Source organism: Lepisma saccharinum, chromosome 5, assembly GCF_977018435.1.
Source record: "Lepisma saccharinum chromosome 5, izLepSacc3.1, whole genome shotgun sequence".
Lineage (NCBI taxonomy): Eukaryota > Metazoa > Arthropoda > Insecta > Zygentoma > Lepismatidae > Lepisma > Lepisma saccharinum.
In genome coordinates, this window is record NC_139233.1 from 94751352 (window position 1) to 94768350 (window position 16999).

At 39.6% G+C, this 16999-nt stretch overlaps 1 protein-coding gene across 1 annotated transcript; it reads right to left on the reverse strand.

Annotated features, from left to right (window-relative positions):
* Nucleotides 1-1649: 1649 nt before the first annotated feature.
* On the reverse strand, nt 1650-3347 carry LOC145988153 (uncharacterized). Its single transcript, XM_083122984.1, has one exon. It carries the CDS (start codon nt 3345-3347, stop codon nt 1650-1652), a length of 1698 nt encoding a protein of 565 aa, XP_082979110.1.
* Between the last annotated feature and the right edge of the window lie 13652 nt (nt 3348-16999).

Genomic DNA, 16999 nt, shown 5'->3' on the forward strand with positions numbered 1-16999 from the left:
GAAAGCAATACAGTTTGAATACGAGCAGTCAAGCCCTGGATTAACCATTAATTACGTACATTGCTCATTATTTTTACTAACACAATGAAAAAATGTAGCTTAGAAGAAATTAAAAATAAAAGCAATACATTTTCTGCATGCACACACACACACACACACACAAACACACATTCACACACAAGTACCTACATAGAAAGCATATTTCGTGGGCTAAATGTATAACGTATTTCTTTCTGGGAATTCTATCTAGGTCCAATTGTTTAGCATGTATATTTTTAATTGTCTTTTAAATGTTACAACTGAGGAGGAGGCTTGGATTTCGGGGGGCAGTCTGTTCCAGTGTCCTGCAGAGGTAACGGTAAACGAATTGGCGTAGAAGTTAGATCTGTGGATAGGGATGGATAACAGAGATTTTTCACGTGATCTGGTGTTGCGGGAGTGAAAGTCCGAAAGATATTGAAACCGCCCGGAAAGGTATTTTGGATCTTTTATTTCTAGGGCTTTGTACAGTAGGACATGGTTGTGGTAAATCCGTTTATCACTTAATTTCAGCCACTCGACCTTCGCATAATACGGTGTCAAATGTTCTGATTATTTTATGTCGAAAACTAAGCGGACACAGGCGGATTCGCTGAAGGCGTTTAGCCTGCTAGCAATTAACGTCGGAGTAAACAGTGTCACAGTAATCAATAATAGGGAAAACAAGAGATTGGACAAGTTTGGTTTTTATACGTTCGGGGAGGAAGTTTTTAAGCCGGTAAAGAGAGTGTAGTGCACCGAGAGCTCTTTTGCACACGGAGTTTACGTGTTCTCTCCAGGTAATATTATTGTTTAGCGTAATTCCCAGATTTTTAACCGTGGTAGAAAGAGGCAAGTGTTTATCGTTGGCCGTAAGATTAGGGAGATTTAATTCGTCAATTCTGTTCAGAATCTTTGGGGAGCCTACGAGCATACACTGGGTTTTGGTCGGGTTGACGTGCAAGCCGTGGTCTACAGACCACTTGTTGATTTATTTCAGGTCGTTGTTTACACGTTCGGTTGCATTCAATATTTCTTGAGGAGGGAAAGAAAAGTATAATTGAAAGTCGTCGGCATAGATGTGATACCTACAGTGATTAAGCACCGACGGGAGGTCGTTAATATACAGTGTAAACAGGAGGGGGCCCAGTACGGTGCCTTGAGGGACGCCACAGGGGATGCTTTTCCAGGATGATCTTCGATGTGAGTCGACGACACATTGTTGACGTCCAGACAGGTAGGAACGGAACCAGTTAACCGTAGAGTTCGAGAAGCTGAATAAGGATGATAGTTTTGTGAGTAAAATTTCGTGATCAATGGTTTGGAAAGCTTTGGTAAAATCGAGAAGAACGAGGATTGTAAGTTGTCGATTGTCCATAGCTAACATAATGTCGTCGGTTACGTTGATGAGAGCCGTGCATGTGCTGTGGTTGCTACGGAACCCAGATTGAAACTGGTTTATTAGGTTATTTCGTGCTAGGAAGTCACGGGTTTGACCACTAATAAGATGTTCTAGAGCCTTAGACAGAGCTGGGAGGATGCTAATTGGTCTAAAATTGTTTAAATTGATTTCGTTGCTTGTTTTAGGTATAGGGCGTACCTGGTCGAGTTTCCAAAGCGACGGAAATGTGTCAGAAAGCAAGGAGATATTGAATATGTCCGTGATGGGAATAAGGACTTGGTGGAGGATTTTTTTTGATCATGAGAATGGAAACTTCATCTACTCCTACGGCCGACGATTTTATCTGAAGTAAAGATTTTCTAACGTCTTCCGGTGAAATCCAGGAAAAGCAAAATTTTGAAGCATTTGTGGAGTGCGTTGCGATGTTCCGAATAGTTTCACGTTTAACATTATTTTCAATAGTCGGGAGGTCACAAAAATGATTGTTCAGTACATCTGGTGCAAACTTAGGGATGTAATCGTCCTTTTTCTGTTTCCCAACACCTAGAATTTTCAACTTTTTCCATAGAACGTCCGGTTTATTTTGGTGGTTGAGCAATTCGTATGCGAATCGGCGCTTGGCTTTTCTTACCTCCTGATTGCAGCGGTTCCTCAGGGTTCTATAATTTTCGAAGCTGCATGTGCTAGAGTCACCTTTTTTTACGTCATTTCTGTATTTGGTGTAAGCTCTGTCTCTCATGACCATAAGTCGACGTACGTCGTCCGTCAGCCAGGGGGCGGGGGGACGTGAGACCCGTTTCTTTCTGACGGGAGTATGTTTATTGAACAGCTCAAGAATAAATGTATTTAACAGGTGAACTTGCTCGTCCACTGTTGGTAACGTGCTAATTACGTGCCACGGAACGAGTGCAGCGTCTTCGTTGAAGCGGGTTTCGTCAACGTTCTTTATATCCCTGTAAGATACTTGTTTAGGCTTAAATTTTGGAACGCGGATGTTATATGATACGTGAATTAAATCATGATAGGAAATCCCAGGTACCGGAATTTGGCCATGGCTCGTTACGCGATTTTCGTCCGAGACCAGAATGACGTCAAGCCAGGAGTCTGAAGTGGCCGTGTGGTGGGTTGGGTTTAGGTGACAGATTGTAAGATTTAAGGCCGAGAACGTATCGCGGAATTGCATAGCCTCCTCTTTGGTGGTACACAGGTCGACATTCATGTCTCCCAAAACAATTGCGTGAGAATATTTTGGTAGAAATGTTGCGATATCGTTTTTGAAGTTTTCGAGGCGAGTGGTAGGTGGTCGATAGACTACGGCAAGGAGGAGTTTCTGTTGACAGACGGTAGTTTCCATAATTATATATTCAGAAGATCGGTCGTAGTCGCCGGGTGATTCCGAAAGGATTTTGGCAGGAATATCTTCACGTAGATAAATTGCCACTCCCCCGCCCCTCTTCCCGATCCTGTCTCTTCTGAACAGACGAAAACCTGGAAGGTGCACAAGTTCACTCGAAAGGCTCTCCTTCAGCCACGTTTCCGACACGAGCAGAGCATGCACGTGTTTGTTTATTTGGGCAATATTTTGGACTTCAAGGAGATGCGCGAGAATGCTTTGGGCATTGACGTGGATGACGTTGAGACTGCCCGAGGGGAGGTTCAGCTGCGGTCCAGAATGTGGGTCGCCCATTTGTGGCACCGGGGCTGGGGAGCGAAGGTCGTTGTCACTTGCTGGGGAAATGCAGATATTTCTTAATTGACTGAAAAAAGCCGACGTCGGTGTTGCCGGGAGGTTGCCGGCGGGCAAACAGTTTGAGGGGTTGGGAAGCGAGTTTACGGTCTGCCGCTGGAAGGGGGTAGGGGCGAGGTTAATGGCAACTGAAGAGGAGGGGGAGAGCTGATGTAAAAACTGCTGTAAGCTACATAGCATCGTCTGTATTGAAACACGAACAAACATATTTATACGTCAGTGAGGAATTCCATCTTTATTGTTTAGCTACTGAAAAAAACCAGGAAGTATAACTTCCGCTCTCCAAAGCCTACCTATTGTTCATTCTATCACGTAACTCAATATTGTTAGCACACAGGGGGAACGAAATTGTAGTTTCTAGGTGTAATTTCATTTACCACAGAAAAATAATTTTCAAATAATACGATAACAGAGACAGCACACTCGCTTTAAATACCAAAAACTAATTGCTATAATATAATAAGTATATTTACTATTAATAGCGAAATATTAATATTTATTTTCTTTATTAACAATATCTATGAATTTATTTCGAACAAAAATATATTATAAAAACATTGCCAGCTGTAAGATTAAAATTGCCCCCCGTTCCCCCAAATCGCATTACATACATACATTTCGTCCGTGGCGTTAAGAGAGAAGAGCACTGCTTAAAAAAAATTGGTTAGCATGCAATAGATCAGTATGCTAGAAAAGACAGAAAAAAAGGGAGGGGGTTAACAAGAGCATCAACACTGCAACACCACTATTGCCAGTTAGCATGTGTTAGTTCGTAGTCATTTGTCACCAACTCTCCATCTTACTGCATACTTAACATCTTAGAAGGCTACAAAATATTACAGCATAGATCGTAGTCAGCGCTGTCAACTCCTATTTGTAGGTTAGCTTCGCCTGTGAAATATCATATGGCAAAATTAAAATCAAAAGGTTTGTGAAGCGCCTTTTTGGTACTAGTCAGTGTTTGCTAACTCCTATTTGTAGGTTAGCGTCGCCTGTAAAATATCATATGGTAAAATTTTCGTGGGGTGGGTTAGCAACACTGTGAGCCCACTGTGCCCAAAAAGAGGTTGGTGAACCGGTCAATTACCACTACTTGTGGGACCTATTTATCTCCGAACAGAACTAAACTCCGTACCAACTAACTGTAGACCAGAACAAGTCTCTGCCAGTGTTGCCAACAGTATGAGAGAAAAACGGGCTAAATCGCACCCAAAATGGAGCTAAAATTCACATCCAAGGGGCTAGATTTACATTGGTGCGGCTGCGTACTGAAAAAAAATCTGGTTCTTAATTCTTGGGTGTTTTGGTGCAAACACTCATATCCACAACTAATCAACTGCCAAGATGAGGGGCATACGCTCAACTAAATTAAATTTTCTTATCTTAAATAACCTTAAATAATTTATTTCCCCCGTAAATTGTGGTGCAGAAGAATACACAAAAGCATTACACATTTTCGGCATATTCCTCCTTCATATATATGCACATGCCATGCCCAGGAGGGGTCGCAGGACGAGCTTGCAGGTGCAGAGGAGGGTCGGTTAAGTGAATTCTTCTTTGCAGTTTACTTTACTGAAAATACCAAAAAACATTTCATTACTGAAAGGGCTAGATCTGTAGCAAGATTTCTCTCTGTAGGGCTAGAAAGTTCCTTGGGGCTTTTGCTGAATTTCAAGGCTGAGTACGTACTCAAATGGGCCAGTTCTGACCCTCAAAAGGGCCAGTTCTGACCCCCAAAAGGGCCAACTTGACAACAATGGTCTCTGTGCAAGTAGTGACGCGAGATGGCTCCACCAATGAACAGTGAGAGAAACTGGATTGTGTAATGGGCGATGGAAGTTACAGACTTCTTTGAGGAAACCTGTAAGCGTTGCAAACTTTTGAAAAGGATGATACCGAACGCACATGGCACACGGACCGTATTTTTGTCTCCAGGTCCGTAGGATTGGTTATGATTTTCATAGGGAAATCCTCTATCTTATACTCAAAGATAAACTGAACAGCTTAATTATTTCATAATTTCCAAAAGTGAAGATATAACAACGCTGTTAGGCATTTAAAATGTTGTGAATTTTTCTTATTACACCATTGGTATCTTATATGTTGTATTATTATGTATTATCTTTATTATTAAACTGAATTGACAAAAGTTTTGTTTGCTCGAAATTTTTGCGTGTCGTGTTAGAATGTTACAGTGCATTTATTTCAGACTTTTCCTACATAAATTCGTAATAATTTTGCTGTATTTAATACAGGAAGGATTAATTTGTAACTCTAGCATTCTACTCGTATCATATCTTCAGAGAAATAAAACTTTATTTAAAACTTTTTGGAATTTGAATATCACGCTGAAAACAGCCCGGGTTGCTTACACCAGGATATTACAGACGGGGTTTAAGGAGTAACGAAATTCGAGGGCTTTTGAACAGATTTGCCTCCCACGCAATAACGACGATAATATGCAAGATATACATGAACAATATGTCTTCTCAAAGCTTGTAATGTACTGTACCAGGGTGTTACTACTTTTCCACGTAGTCACCATATTTGTCCACACAAATGCCAACGTCGGAGAAGTTGTTGTATCCCGTCGGCGAAGAAATCAGGCGTCTTCTCCCGGGACACATCTGCTTGCATCTCCTCATCACTGGTGAAACGGTGTCCTTTCAGCTGCTCGTTCAGCGTCGGAAGAAGGAAAGAACCACAAAGTGCGAGGTCTGGGCTGTACGACGGGTGGGGTAAAATCTCGTGGAATTTGAGACGCTGCGTTTGGTGACTCGTGTGTTGTCATGTTAAAGAATTGCGTCCTTACCAGGCCTAACTCGCAGTAATTGTGAGCGGAGTTTCTCAAAAGTTTTCATCTACCGATCGGAGTTTACAGTGGTTCCTTTATCTAAAGATTCTGAGTGGACTATGCAGTCACAGTCCCAAAAGATGTCAGTAACACTTTCCCTGTGCATGCGTTGCTGTTATGGGTCGTTCATCGCGGACCTGATCATGCAGGCTCGTCGTGGCCGGATCGTCGACTTTCAGATTCTTTGCGCACCTCCTGATGGTACTCACATCCACAAGGCGTCGCCATAGACACCACTCATTCGTCGATGAATGTCAGTAAGGGCACAACCCTCTGCTGTGAGGAATTCAATAACAGCACATGATTTCAACCGCACGTCAATGTTGGTCGCCATTTTACTCAAAATTGTGCGCATGCGGGACGTTGCAGACGAACGCCGCTAGATGTCGCAACAGTCAGTGAATCAGCGATTATTCTCACACCAATTTAGCATGTCTCTGAGCACTGTTGCCTGAGTTATTGCGTTGGAGGCAAATCTCTTCAAAACGTCCCCGTACTTAGTTTAATATTAGCAACATAACTGCTTTTATGATGCCAGCATAATATTTCATTCTTTCAGCGTTCCTGACGACGGAGGTTTAGTGTACTACGAGTGGGATTTCTTTCCTAGACACAGATATACTAGAGATGTGATGTTTGGCAAACTAGAAATAATCGGTGCGTTTTGAGTGAATGATATGATTTTTCTCTGATTTAAACAATTTCGTCGTAAGAGAACCACAGAGTCGTAACTCCAATTTATCAAGAGGAAATGATGTATTCTTAGGAATATGTCCGACTCTTAAAAGGAGCCAGTAAATGGTAGAGAAGTCCTTTAGATCGCTTTTCTGCTAAGGATGAGAAGTGGAGATATGTCTGTCTGACTCCAAATAGAGGTGGAGTTTATTTTTAGAAAATTGAAAACCGTATTTTTGGAGTTACGTTCTTCTGGTTCTCATATGGTGTTTTGTAATTGACATTTGGTAAAAATAACAGTTTTTAACCGTTTATTATGTCCTTCCGAAAGATTAAATTTGAAACCCTAGACAGCTAAGGTGGAAAATCAGGAACACTAAAGACAAGGCGCAGTCATTTTGAAGACCTTGCTCTTTTGCTTTATAAAAATAGTTTTTGGATGTAAAGATTCTCTCGGGCTATCGACCAGGTGAGTTGCGGAAAAGATTCCAAGCTTTCGAGAGCTAAGTAACTAACTAACTAACTAACAATCATGGGAAAATCATCCTTATCCATTTAATAAATTGTTTGAAATACAAAAACAATGGGCTGAAGCCGATGTAATAAATCCTCATATTTCTTTGTGTACTGTCATTAAGTATTTCCAGAACTTCGATCTAATACTTTCACTCTCTCACATCCTTTGATTTATCAACTAGATATTTCATTATATACCCAATGTTCAATTCACTTCAGAGATTTAGGTTTACATGCAATGAACAGAGAAAAATGGCAATGCATGTAATGATTTACACCGATGGTTCTAAAAATAACAAAGGTGTAGGATGTGCCTATTACATCCCAGAGAAAAACATTTATCAACAATTTAGATTACCTATAGATTCATATATTTTTACTGCAGAAAGTTATGCTTTATACAAAGCCTTACAATGTGGAATAGCTGAAGAATTTTTTAAAAATCTTCTCCTTACAGATTCTGTGAGTGTTCTTCAAGCATTATCTACATCCTATCCGAATTATGTCATCAATCATATCTTGTTATTTTAATTATTCAACAAGTTCAATTTGCTTGCAAAAGGAACATTGACATATACAATTTAGTTATGTTAAAGCTCGTAGGAAATGATCGAGTGGACTTATATGCTAAACAGGCCAGAGATATACAACTCATAAGTTTCAATAGGTTAATGTATACTGATTTATTACCACGAGTGAAGTTTTAAATTATGGAACAATGGTACTTAAGGTGCAAGGATCAATTTAAGTTTGTGGGAAATACATATAGATGGATTGCTGAATTTAAATCCAAGGTCCCTTTGTTCAATTCATACACACTCCCACGGCAAGTCATAATTTTTATTAATACATCAAGACCAGGACATGTACGTACACCAGCACATTAAGCAAAAATAAATATTAAAACTCAAGACAATTGTAAATGTGGCAATAATAATTCTGATGCTCAACATTTATTTCTAGAACGTCGAATTTTTTCAGATCAACAAATCACACTCTACAAAGGTTTACAACGTTTAAAAATTCCATTTCTAATATCACTCTTGTCCATTCTAACAAATTTATCCCCTTCATTAAAATTAGAAACAGCAAAAGGACAAAAAAGTGAATTATTCATAATTATCGTTTTGTATTTGTGATTCTGATTAATTTGAGAGAGGAACTATCAAGTTTAGAAGAAAACATTAAAACAAATACAAAACAGTAACTATGTTTAAAGTCGACAAGATAATGCTGACAGGGACAGTTAAAAAGAAGAAGAAGAAGAATTCGAGAGCTAACATCACCCTCATCTTCAGGGTAGAAGTGCAATCCTAAGCGTCAACCTGGTGTATATACATTCGTGGAGGTGGGGGGGGGGGGTTAGCAAAAGTTTTATTGACAATTAAATTTGGCTGATTTGCTTCTGATTGCGATCGAAAAGTCCCCACACTCACTTTTTAAAAATTTATTGTGTAGAAAGTAATACACATGGGAACGAAAGGAATACATATATAAATGCTTTAGTCCTTGTACTACACAGAAAAATACATGTAAACCAAAAGTGAGGTATACTGTAATGGCAACGGTCGGTAAAACACAAACAAGATGACATATAACTTTAAGCGCATGAGGAAAATGTTTCCAAAACACAAACATAACGCAACACAAACAGAACATAATCACATAAACACACCATGAAGGTTATGCTGCACTCCCTATGGACATTGCAAAGTAGTGTTTGGTTTCCAGTTCATAGGAAGTGTTGAAAATGGCCGCCATGTTCCTGTAAACACATGTCTACACGCTTACACATGTTCCGCGACACCTTCCTCAATGTTTCCGCTGGAATTGCAGCAACAGTGTCAGAAATTGCTTGTCGGAGTTCATCCAATGTGCGAGGGTTGTGTGTTTATATACTCTTTCTTTCAGGAACCCCCAAAGAAAGAAATCGGGGGACGTAAGATCGGGGGAACGAGGGGCCACACACTTTTGGAGATGATGCGGTTCCCGAAAAACTCGAGCAACATAGCCATTGTGTCGTTTGCAGTATGGCACTTTGCCCCATCTTGTCGGAACCAACATTCACGCTCATCCTCTTCCAACATAGCCACGAATTGTTGCACCAAATCCCTGTACACATCGCCATCCACTGTGTCCTCAAAGAACAGGGGTCCAACAATCCTTCGTCGCGAAATGGCACACCAGACACCGACCTTTGCAGAATGTAGCGGTACTTCATGCAGGGCATGTGGGTTTACAGTTGCCCACATTCGGGTGTTTTGTGAGTTGATGTATCCACTGAGATGAAACCATGCTTCGTCGGTAAAGAAAGTTTTATCGATAATGGCCACATTGTTTTGCGTGTGAAAGCACGGAACCACCGGCAGTACTTGATACGCTTATCTTTATCTAACGCTTTCAGCTCCTGGACGACTTTCACACGATATGGGTGAAATTTGGCTACTTTCAGTGCCTTCTGTGTAGATCCATATGATACTCCAACGTCTTGTGACAAACGTCGTATAGATTTTCTTGGAGATTGCACCATTCGCTGACTCACGTTCTCTAGGACGACCTTGGGTCTTCCACTTCCTTGTCGATCATGCACTGAGCCTGTTTCACGAAATCGGCGAACAAGATCATACACTGCACTTTTTCCTGGCACCGGATCATCAGGGAATAGACGTCTCCATTTCTCCACACAACCTCTGTATGTCTTACGCTCAAAATATTCCTCTAAAGCAGCAAAACAAATTTGTTTTAGTTTTCTGTTGCATAACGCAATTGATTTTTTTCCTAAATGAAACAAAATTAGATGTGGTAAATTTGGTTACGTTAAAGCTAAAGTGCAGGAGGCCTTCGCAAGATCGCTTCGCGGGCTTACAGCAGACGACAATATGGGGGTGTGTCTGCGAGAACCAATCAGGTCCGCGAATGAGCGAGCCCGGTTGCCACAGCTAGCTCTCTGCACCATTCTGGAAGGGTGAGGGACCTCTGCCTCTTGCTACCTCGGCCTGTTTGTTCGGCTGAGGAGCAGACGACACGAGAGTGTCGGCAATAGCGTGCGAGCGACGTCTGCTGTTAGCCAGCGAAACGCTCTTTCTAAGGCCTCCTGCACTATAATGCTTCGTCAGAACGACTACATAGATATCAAATAATTTGTCAACTGGACATCAATTCAACCCACAAAGTATCACTCCCTCCACAGTTTAAGACCAATTGAAGGTACTAAGGGTGCCAAGCACAGCATGGGGTAAGAAAGGGTAGGGATAGCTTTTTATATCCACGCGTCGTCAATATGAGGAAGTCTTATCTTTCTAAGGTTAAATGCAAAATGTAAAAGATTAAAGAAATACAGAGTTTTTCAAAGATAAGAAGCAAATTACAAATTTTTATTATGGGAAAAAGTTAAAAGTTATTAATATTTTGTTACGTACCTTTCAGTCAAATTAGGAATTTACTCTTCGCTCATCTTGTCGTTGTCAAAAGACTCCAGCGATCACAAGGCCTGGAAATGAAAACTTACTTTTTCACCTTAATGTAAGGTATATTTCTGAAAGCACACACTTACAGCATATTACAAATATTTTCGACATTTTTCTGCCACTATTAACTCGTTGCTATTGTGGTTCTATGCTTGTTGATTAATCTATCAGTTTGTTCAAGGTTATTAGAATTATGTAAGGTTGGGTCGTAAGCTTGTTTACTCAAAATGCATACGATCTGATGACGAATCGTGGGATCAAGTGAATCTAACCCCCGAAAGTTCACATGTAAGTGTTGCATTATCCACATATGAAGAAAGAGCACAATGTGAAAACTTGAAATGAAGCACAGAAATGCTTATCTTGATGTACAGTTCATTTATGGTTCGTAATTACTAAAAATCTTTAGAGGTTTTCACTTTAAGGGGGTTGAAATTGCTTATTTTCAGATAGAAATGCAAGCTAGCTATCTAATGTGAAATCCGAGGCCACATTTCAGATATGCAGAATGAAAGTTTTGTGCCACTCTTTTACACAATTAGTGGTACAAACAACGACAAAGATCATAGTAGACCTCCCTGCGAAGTGGGTTAGAAACCCTGCGTGCTTCAAGGCAGCTTTGATAAGGCACCTGAATTGTCTCGAGCTGAACCAGGAAATGGACGATCTTTAATCCCCAAAGCCATTCTGCAAAACTAATGCCAGAAGAGGTTGTGTGTGGATTTGCTGGGTAATGATCAGTGTATATGTTATTGTTTTCTGTTTTCGTTATTTTACGTTGCTTTGATACTTCTGGAATTTGAATGACGAATAGAGTGATTTGATGAACTGACATGCATATATTAGTCATTGTGAATTCGATTCACTTAAAACATTTTGCGTTGTTGCGAGATTTTCTATTAGGATAAAATTTGGACATAATGAATCTAAGTAGAGAAAATACAACTTGTATATCAAAATTGCTATGCCAAATGATCTCCGAAAGTAGTGTTTAGCATGCGCTATGACTCTTGTGGTTCCGGGTTCGAATTCTGGCCTGGGCGTGGATGTTTGTGAGTGTGTATTCATCAATTTCATCATATCATCACTCATCCTCATCTTCGCAATTGAGCCAAAAGTGGCACAAGAAGCGAAGTAAAATAAAGCAATTCAATCAATCAATTCAAGTATAGGCCATGATTGTATTTGGTATATGAATGAGATGTGTCCCTCCTCTTAATGTCACTTATAAATTAAGTGTCCGAAAGCAGGCATTTGGCATGAACAGAGGAAAGAAAAACAACTCTCGAGCAATTACAAGTATTTTAAGACAGTTCGTAACCGGGAGTTATGTATGGACGGTCTTCCCCAACCTATCCGCTTTATGCTCCGGGTTCGAGTCCTGGTCTGGCAATCTCTTTTTTAAGTGTCCCTTCATCAATTTAATCTGATTATCATCAATCTTCATAGTTTTGATTAATTGTGTATAAAGTGACGTAAAAGTGAAGCAAAATAAGAACAAATAGAAATAATTGCAAACTAGAATGTCAGAATTTCATATGAATAATAAAATGCGAGCAGAAGGTTCATCTTCAAACAGGCATTTGGTGTAGACAGACAGCATGCTCCAGATAGTGGCCAATCCACGTGCAGCATGGCCTTCGATACTGGAGTTGCACTTTTCAGAAAAAGTTTGCTCGACGCTCCTCAAGCGTCTTATCAAGAATACCTCGGTGTTCGCAGAATTGCCAACTTATTTTCCGTCGGGAAAATATTTTTTTCTCCTATTTAATTTGCAGTTGGCTGTACACGTTAAACAAAATAACGTGCAGAGGCAACTATTTAAAATGAAAAACTATTATAAGTTGCTAAAGCAGTATATTTGATTCCTAGTTCAAACCTAAAAACAATGAAAAGTATATATTCTATTCATAACTCGTACATGTTGTGGTGGCAAAATAGTCCAGTGGTATAGTTTTTGCTTCACAATCTAAAGGTTGTAAGATCGATTCCGGTACCGATTCTTTTTCTTATTTGTATTTTGCTAATTCTGATTATCCTCGTCACTTTAATTGTATCACATAACATGATACGTGATGATTTATGAATAATTTGTATCATGATTAGTAAGTGCAATCTATTTTAAAAGATCAATATTTATTGATTAGTGAAAAATTATGAAAATTACGTAATTGTGAAATTAAAACATCATCATTTCTCAAAAAAGGTTATATACTACTAGTTTCTGCCGTTGAGGTCCAAAGATACAAACAACAAACATTTCGTACCGTAATATTACAAGCCCTACGACGCCAGGGGTCCCGGGTTCGAATCCCGGCCTGGACATGTATGTTTGTGGCACTAAAAGCATAGTAAAATCAAGCAAATCAATTAATCAATCAATCGAGTAATATTCCAAAGCATTCGTCTCCATTGTGACCAGTGAATTTGTGCTTGCAAGCTAAAGATACTAGCAGTATAAATAATAATATTCAATAACACATAGCGCGACAGTCCTCGAAGGGCTTTGCCCTATCTCTCGACTGCCAGTCTCCCTCCCACAATCCTACCTAGAGGTGTGGAGGAGATCTTCAACCGGTAATGGGGTGACGTGGGGTCAGCACGACGAACTCTCAGTCGATATAGGAGATTTCAGAGACCGGGTTACGCTACTCACTCGTAGATCCCCAATTTCCTCACGGTGGTGGGTTGCCACCGGTCCTATACACAGACCGAGAACCCAGAGACTGAACACAGGCGAACTCAGCCCATGCCGTCCCGCAGTCGGGGCCCAAAGCACAGCGCCATAGACAGCACAGCCACGGAGGAGGACCTAGCAATATAAAACATGCAAAAATGATTATAGTTTATATTTCAATGCAAAATACTATGTGCGGAGTCCATAGGGAAGGGCTGGAATTGTAAAGATGTAACTTTAGGAGTCAGGATACAACACGAAAATATTTCATTTTAAAAGTTGTTCCAAGACAAGAATGGTTAGTCATCTCGTGTCATTTTAAGGAGACTTTGCATTTATCACTTTGTTCTTCTTGAATTTTCCCAAAATTTCTGTTTGGTTTGATTTGGTGTTTTAAGTCCACTTTATGCACAGTAAGGCTAATCGGGACTGGACCTACAGTTTATAGTGGGATCCGAACCACTTGTGCCTCCACCAGGTATCGAACCCGGGACCCCTTGATTACAAGGCGGAGACGCTACCACTGCGCCATGGGGGAGGCCCTCCAAAATTTCGGAGCCGGCCCCTTTGACGGAGTGGTTAGCACATCGCGCTACGACGCCAGGGGTCCAGGGTTTCTAGTTGTGAGTATCCATTCATCAATTTCATCATTATCATGACTCATCTCCATCTTCACAATTAGCCAAAAGTGTCAGAAAAGCGAAGTAAAATAAATTAATCAAAATTTTGGGAGGGCACTATAGCCCCATCAGTTGCCCTCTGCGTACACCAGTGATGGAATCTAAACGTCCTAGCGCCTAAGATGATTTTAAAATCAAATGCAGGTTCAAGAAACGCCTTCTGTAAATAAGTCTTGGTCACCTTCCATTATGTCCGAAAACATGTGTTCACAGGAAATGCGAACAGAGAGACAGAGAGAGAGAGAGAGAGAGAGAGAGAGACATAGAGAGAGAGAGAGAGAGAGAGAGAAAGAAGGAGAGAAGGGGAGGGGCTATCTTCGATCTCGTCTCAAAAACTCTCGAAAGGTTTGATCTCATTTTCGTCTCAAGTTCTAAAAGATTACCGCAACTAGTCTCAAAATTCGAGACGGGACTGAGATAAAACAGAGATCTCTCTTATCTCCTCACCCACAACCTCTAATTTCAAGAATCTCCATCGGCTAATAAGCGAAGTTTTCCGGACACCTTTTGACAAAGTTAATAACTTTAATTTATGGGGGAAGGGGTGATAATTGAATTTAAAGAAGCACTTAAGACTAAGCTGGATCATTGGCTGACGCCAGAAAAATCGTTTTATTACTTTTTTTTCTTGGCGTTTTGTATGATGAGTCTATTCGCAAAATATTAACAAGATAATTGTGCATTAAATCAATTTTAAATAAAGCAAATAAATGAACTTAGTCACATCCGAATTGATTCCGTAATTATTTAATAACAAATTCTTCTCCTTTTAAGCTCTCCCTTTTTCCTCGATAGTTTCATCGGTATTCGACCTACAGCTTAAATTAGGATATAAACCTTTGAATCGAATTCAGGACATCTTGATTCAAAAGTAATAACACATGTAAGCTATCAAAACTTTTCATTCGAATATAAGACATCCATTTGGATTATCGTCTTAAAAGCAACTACCGTATATTAGCTTCCGAGCAACTCATGCACATGAATACAATGAATAAAAAAAATTGCGATTATTCTGAATTATAATTTTGAATACCTTTTGAATGCACAACTGTTTAAATATAACAGATTAACAAATAATACTACACCAAAATAAGAACTTTCATTTCGTATAAGCCTTAAATTATTTAATTTACTAAGATTTCAATATATTACATCTACAGTAATCTTCTTCAAGAGCTAAGAATACATTGAAATCTAATATGTTACAAGATATACATCTGCAAAGATTTGAGTAACAGATCTGACAGGAGAAGAACACAATATTGTTTTTAAAGTGTGCATATTCTCACAAAATTGGAACAGTATTTTCAAACGATTTTGAATGTCTGCCATTCTCCCTAAATCCATTTGTCAGCATGTTTATAACAAAGTAACGTTAATTCCATTCTGAAACTGTGTAAAATGTATCAGGTCTGGTGAAAATAGTTCTTTCTACTGCAATGGCGTCTCGTGGCCTCAAATTTGGCCGGGGCTTATATTTTAAAGAATTTAAAATATAATGACAATTCACATGAATTGCAAAAAATAGGTATTTTTTTTCTTCTAGACTATAAAACTGGACTTACTTTTTTGAAAGAATTTAAAATGTAATGACAATTCACATGATTACAAGAGAAACAGGTATTGTTGTGAAACATACCTTTCTACGAACGTTGACTCCTGTTCTTCTGCTCAGCAAATTTTGTTATTACTTTTACGTTGAAGCCCTCTACGTTTGAAATCTCTATTGTATGCAAGTGCCAAGGCATTTGGTGTCTTGTCCCATTGCATTTCTTAAGCAGGTTTTAATACGCTTCAATGTGCTGAAACATCGTTCAGATTCAGCTGTTGCCACTGGAGTTATTAAAACTATGTTTGTCATTTTTACTGTTTTTGAAAAGGTACCCTCTAAATAAATTTAATTAAAAGATGAATGCAATCTACTGATAGAGTTTATGTTTTTCAACTCTTCACTACAATAAAGAACACGAAGTTACCTCTTCTATGAAGGGATAATAAATCTGGGAAGATGCCTCTGTTTAAAGATTGTTCTTTTTCATTATGTCCTCGTAGAGCAAGTTCATGTCGACCACAGAATTTTAAGCAATCGATAATTCTATTTAATATATGCCTATTTTACCGGACAAATTCATTGTATCTTGTAATTGACAGCCTATGTCCTTCATCAATTTGTGTTCGAATATCAACCCTGCCAAACTCGCTCAAACATAGCGAATGAAAGCCACCAAAACACTACAAAACAACACGCGAGATTGAACGCGACGCAACGGAAGTAGCCCCGAATCAGCACTCAAATCCATTGCACTCTCCCCTCCTCTCTCTGCTAGCATGTGACCTTCACTGTAGCGTAGGTGGGTGTAGGCCACGCCTTCCTTTGTACGTGCCCCGGAAAGCGATAATTGACATCAATGCCGCTAGGACCGCTGTCGTATCCATTGCAACAGACGATGAATTTACGTGGGTAGAAATCGCCTTTTAAAAGACTGTGTGATAGTTATGTGTTATGGTGATTGATAATTACGTGAATACGTCAGTTTTTCTTTAGGGGCTAAGCTCCGGAAGCCCCAAGGGACGAGACGCCACTGTTCTACTGTATTAATTTTAAGTACGTGAATGAACTCTTCGCTAATTATCTGTTTCTCACATTTGTTTCGACTACCTGTGCTCGTTGTTCTTTATATGTGCATGTTTCAACACTGTTCTTTCACATCTTGTAGGTAAGTTCACAGACATGTAGAAATGCAATCTTCAATGCAAAAGCGTGGTCCTACATTTCGTATCAGATAACTGTCTGATGTTAGAAACAAGAAAAGTGTGATTTGTTATGAAGTAGAAAGCATGACGGATCAGGCATTTTGCATTTCTCTTCTGTCTGTGTTTGATTAATCCATACATGCATGACTACAAATATTCACAATTTTCATTATCAAATACCAAGCAAATTAATCATGCGAAGGAAA

Bases quoted from the DNA above. Each gene is read 5' to 3' on its own strand.
- LOC145988153 (XM_083122984.1), bottom strand. From the start codon at position 3,347: ATGCTATGTAGCTTACAGCAGTTTTTACATCAGCTCTCCCCCTCCTCT.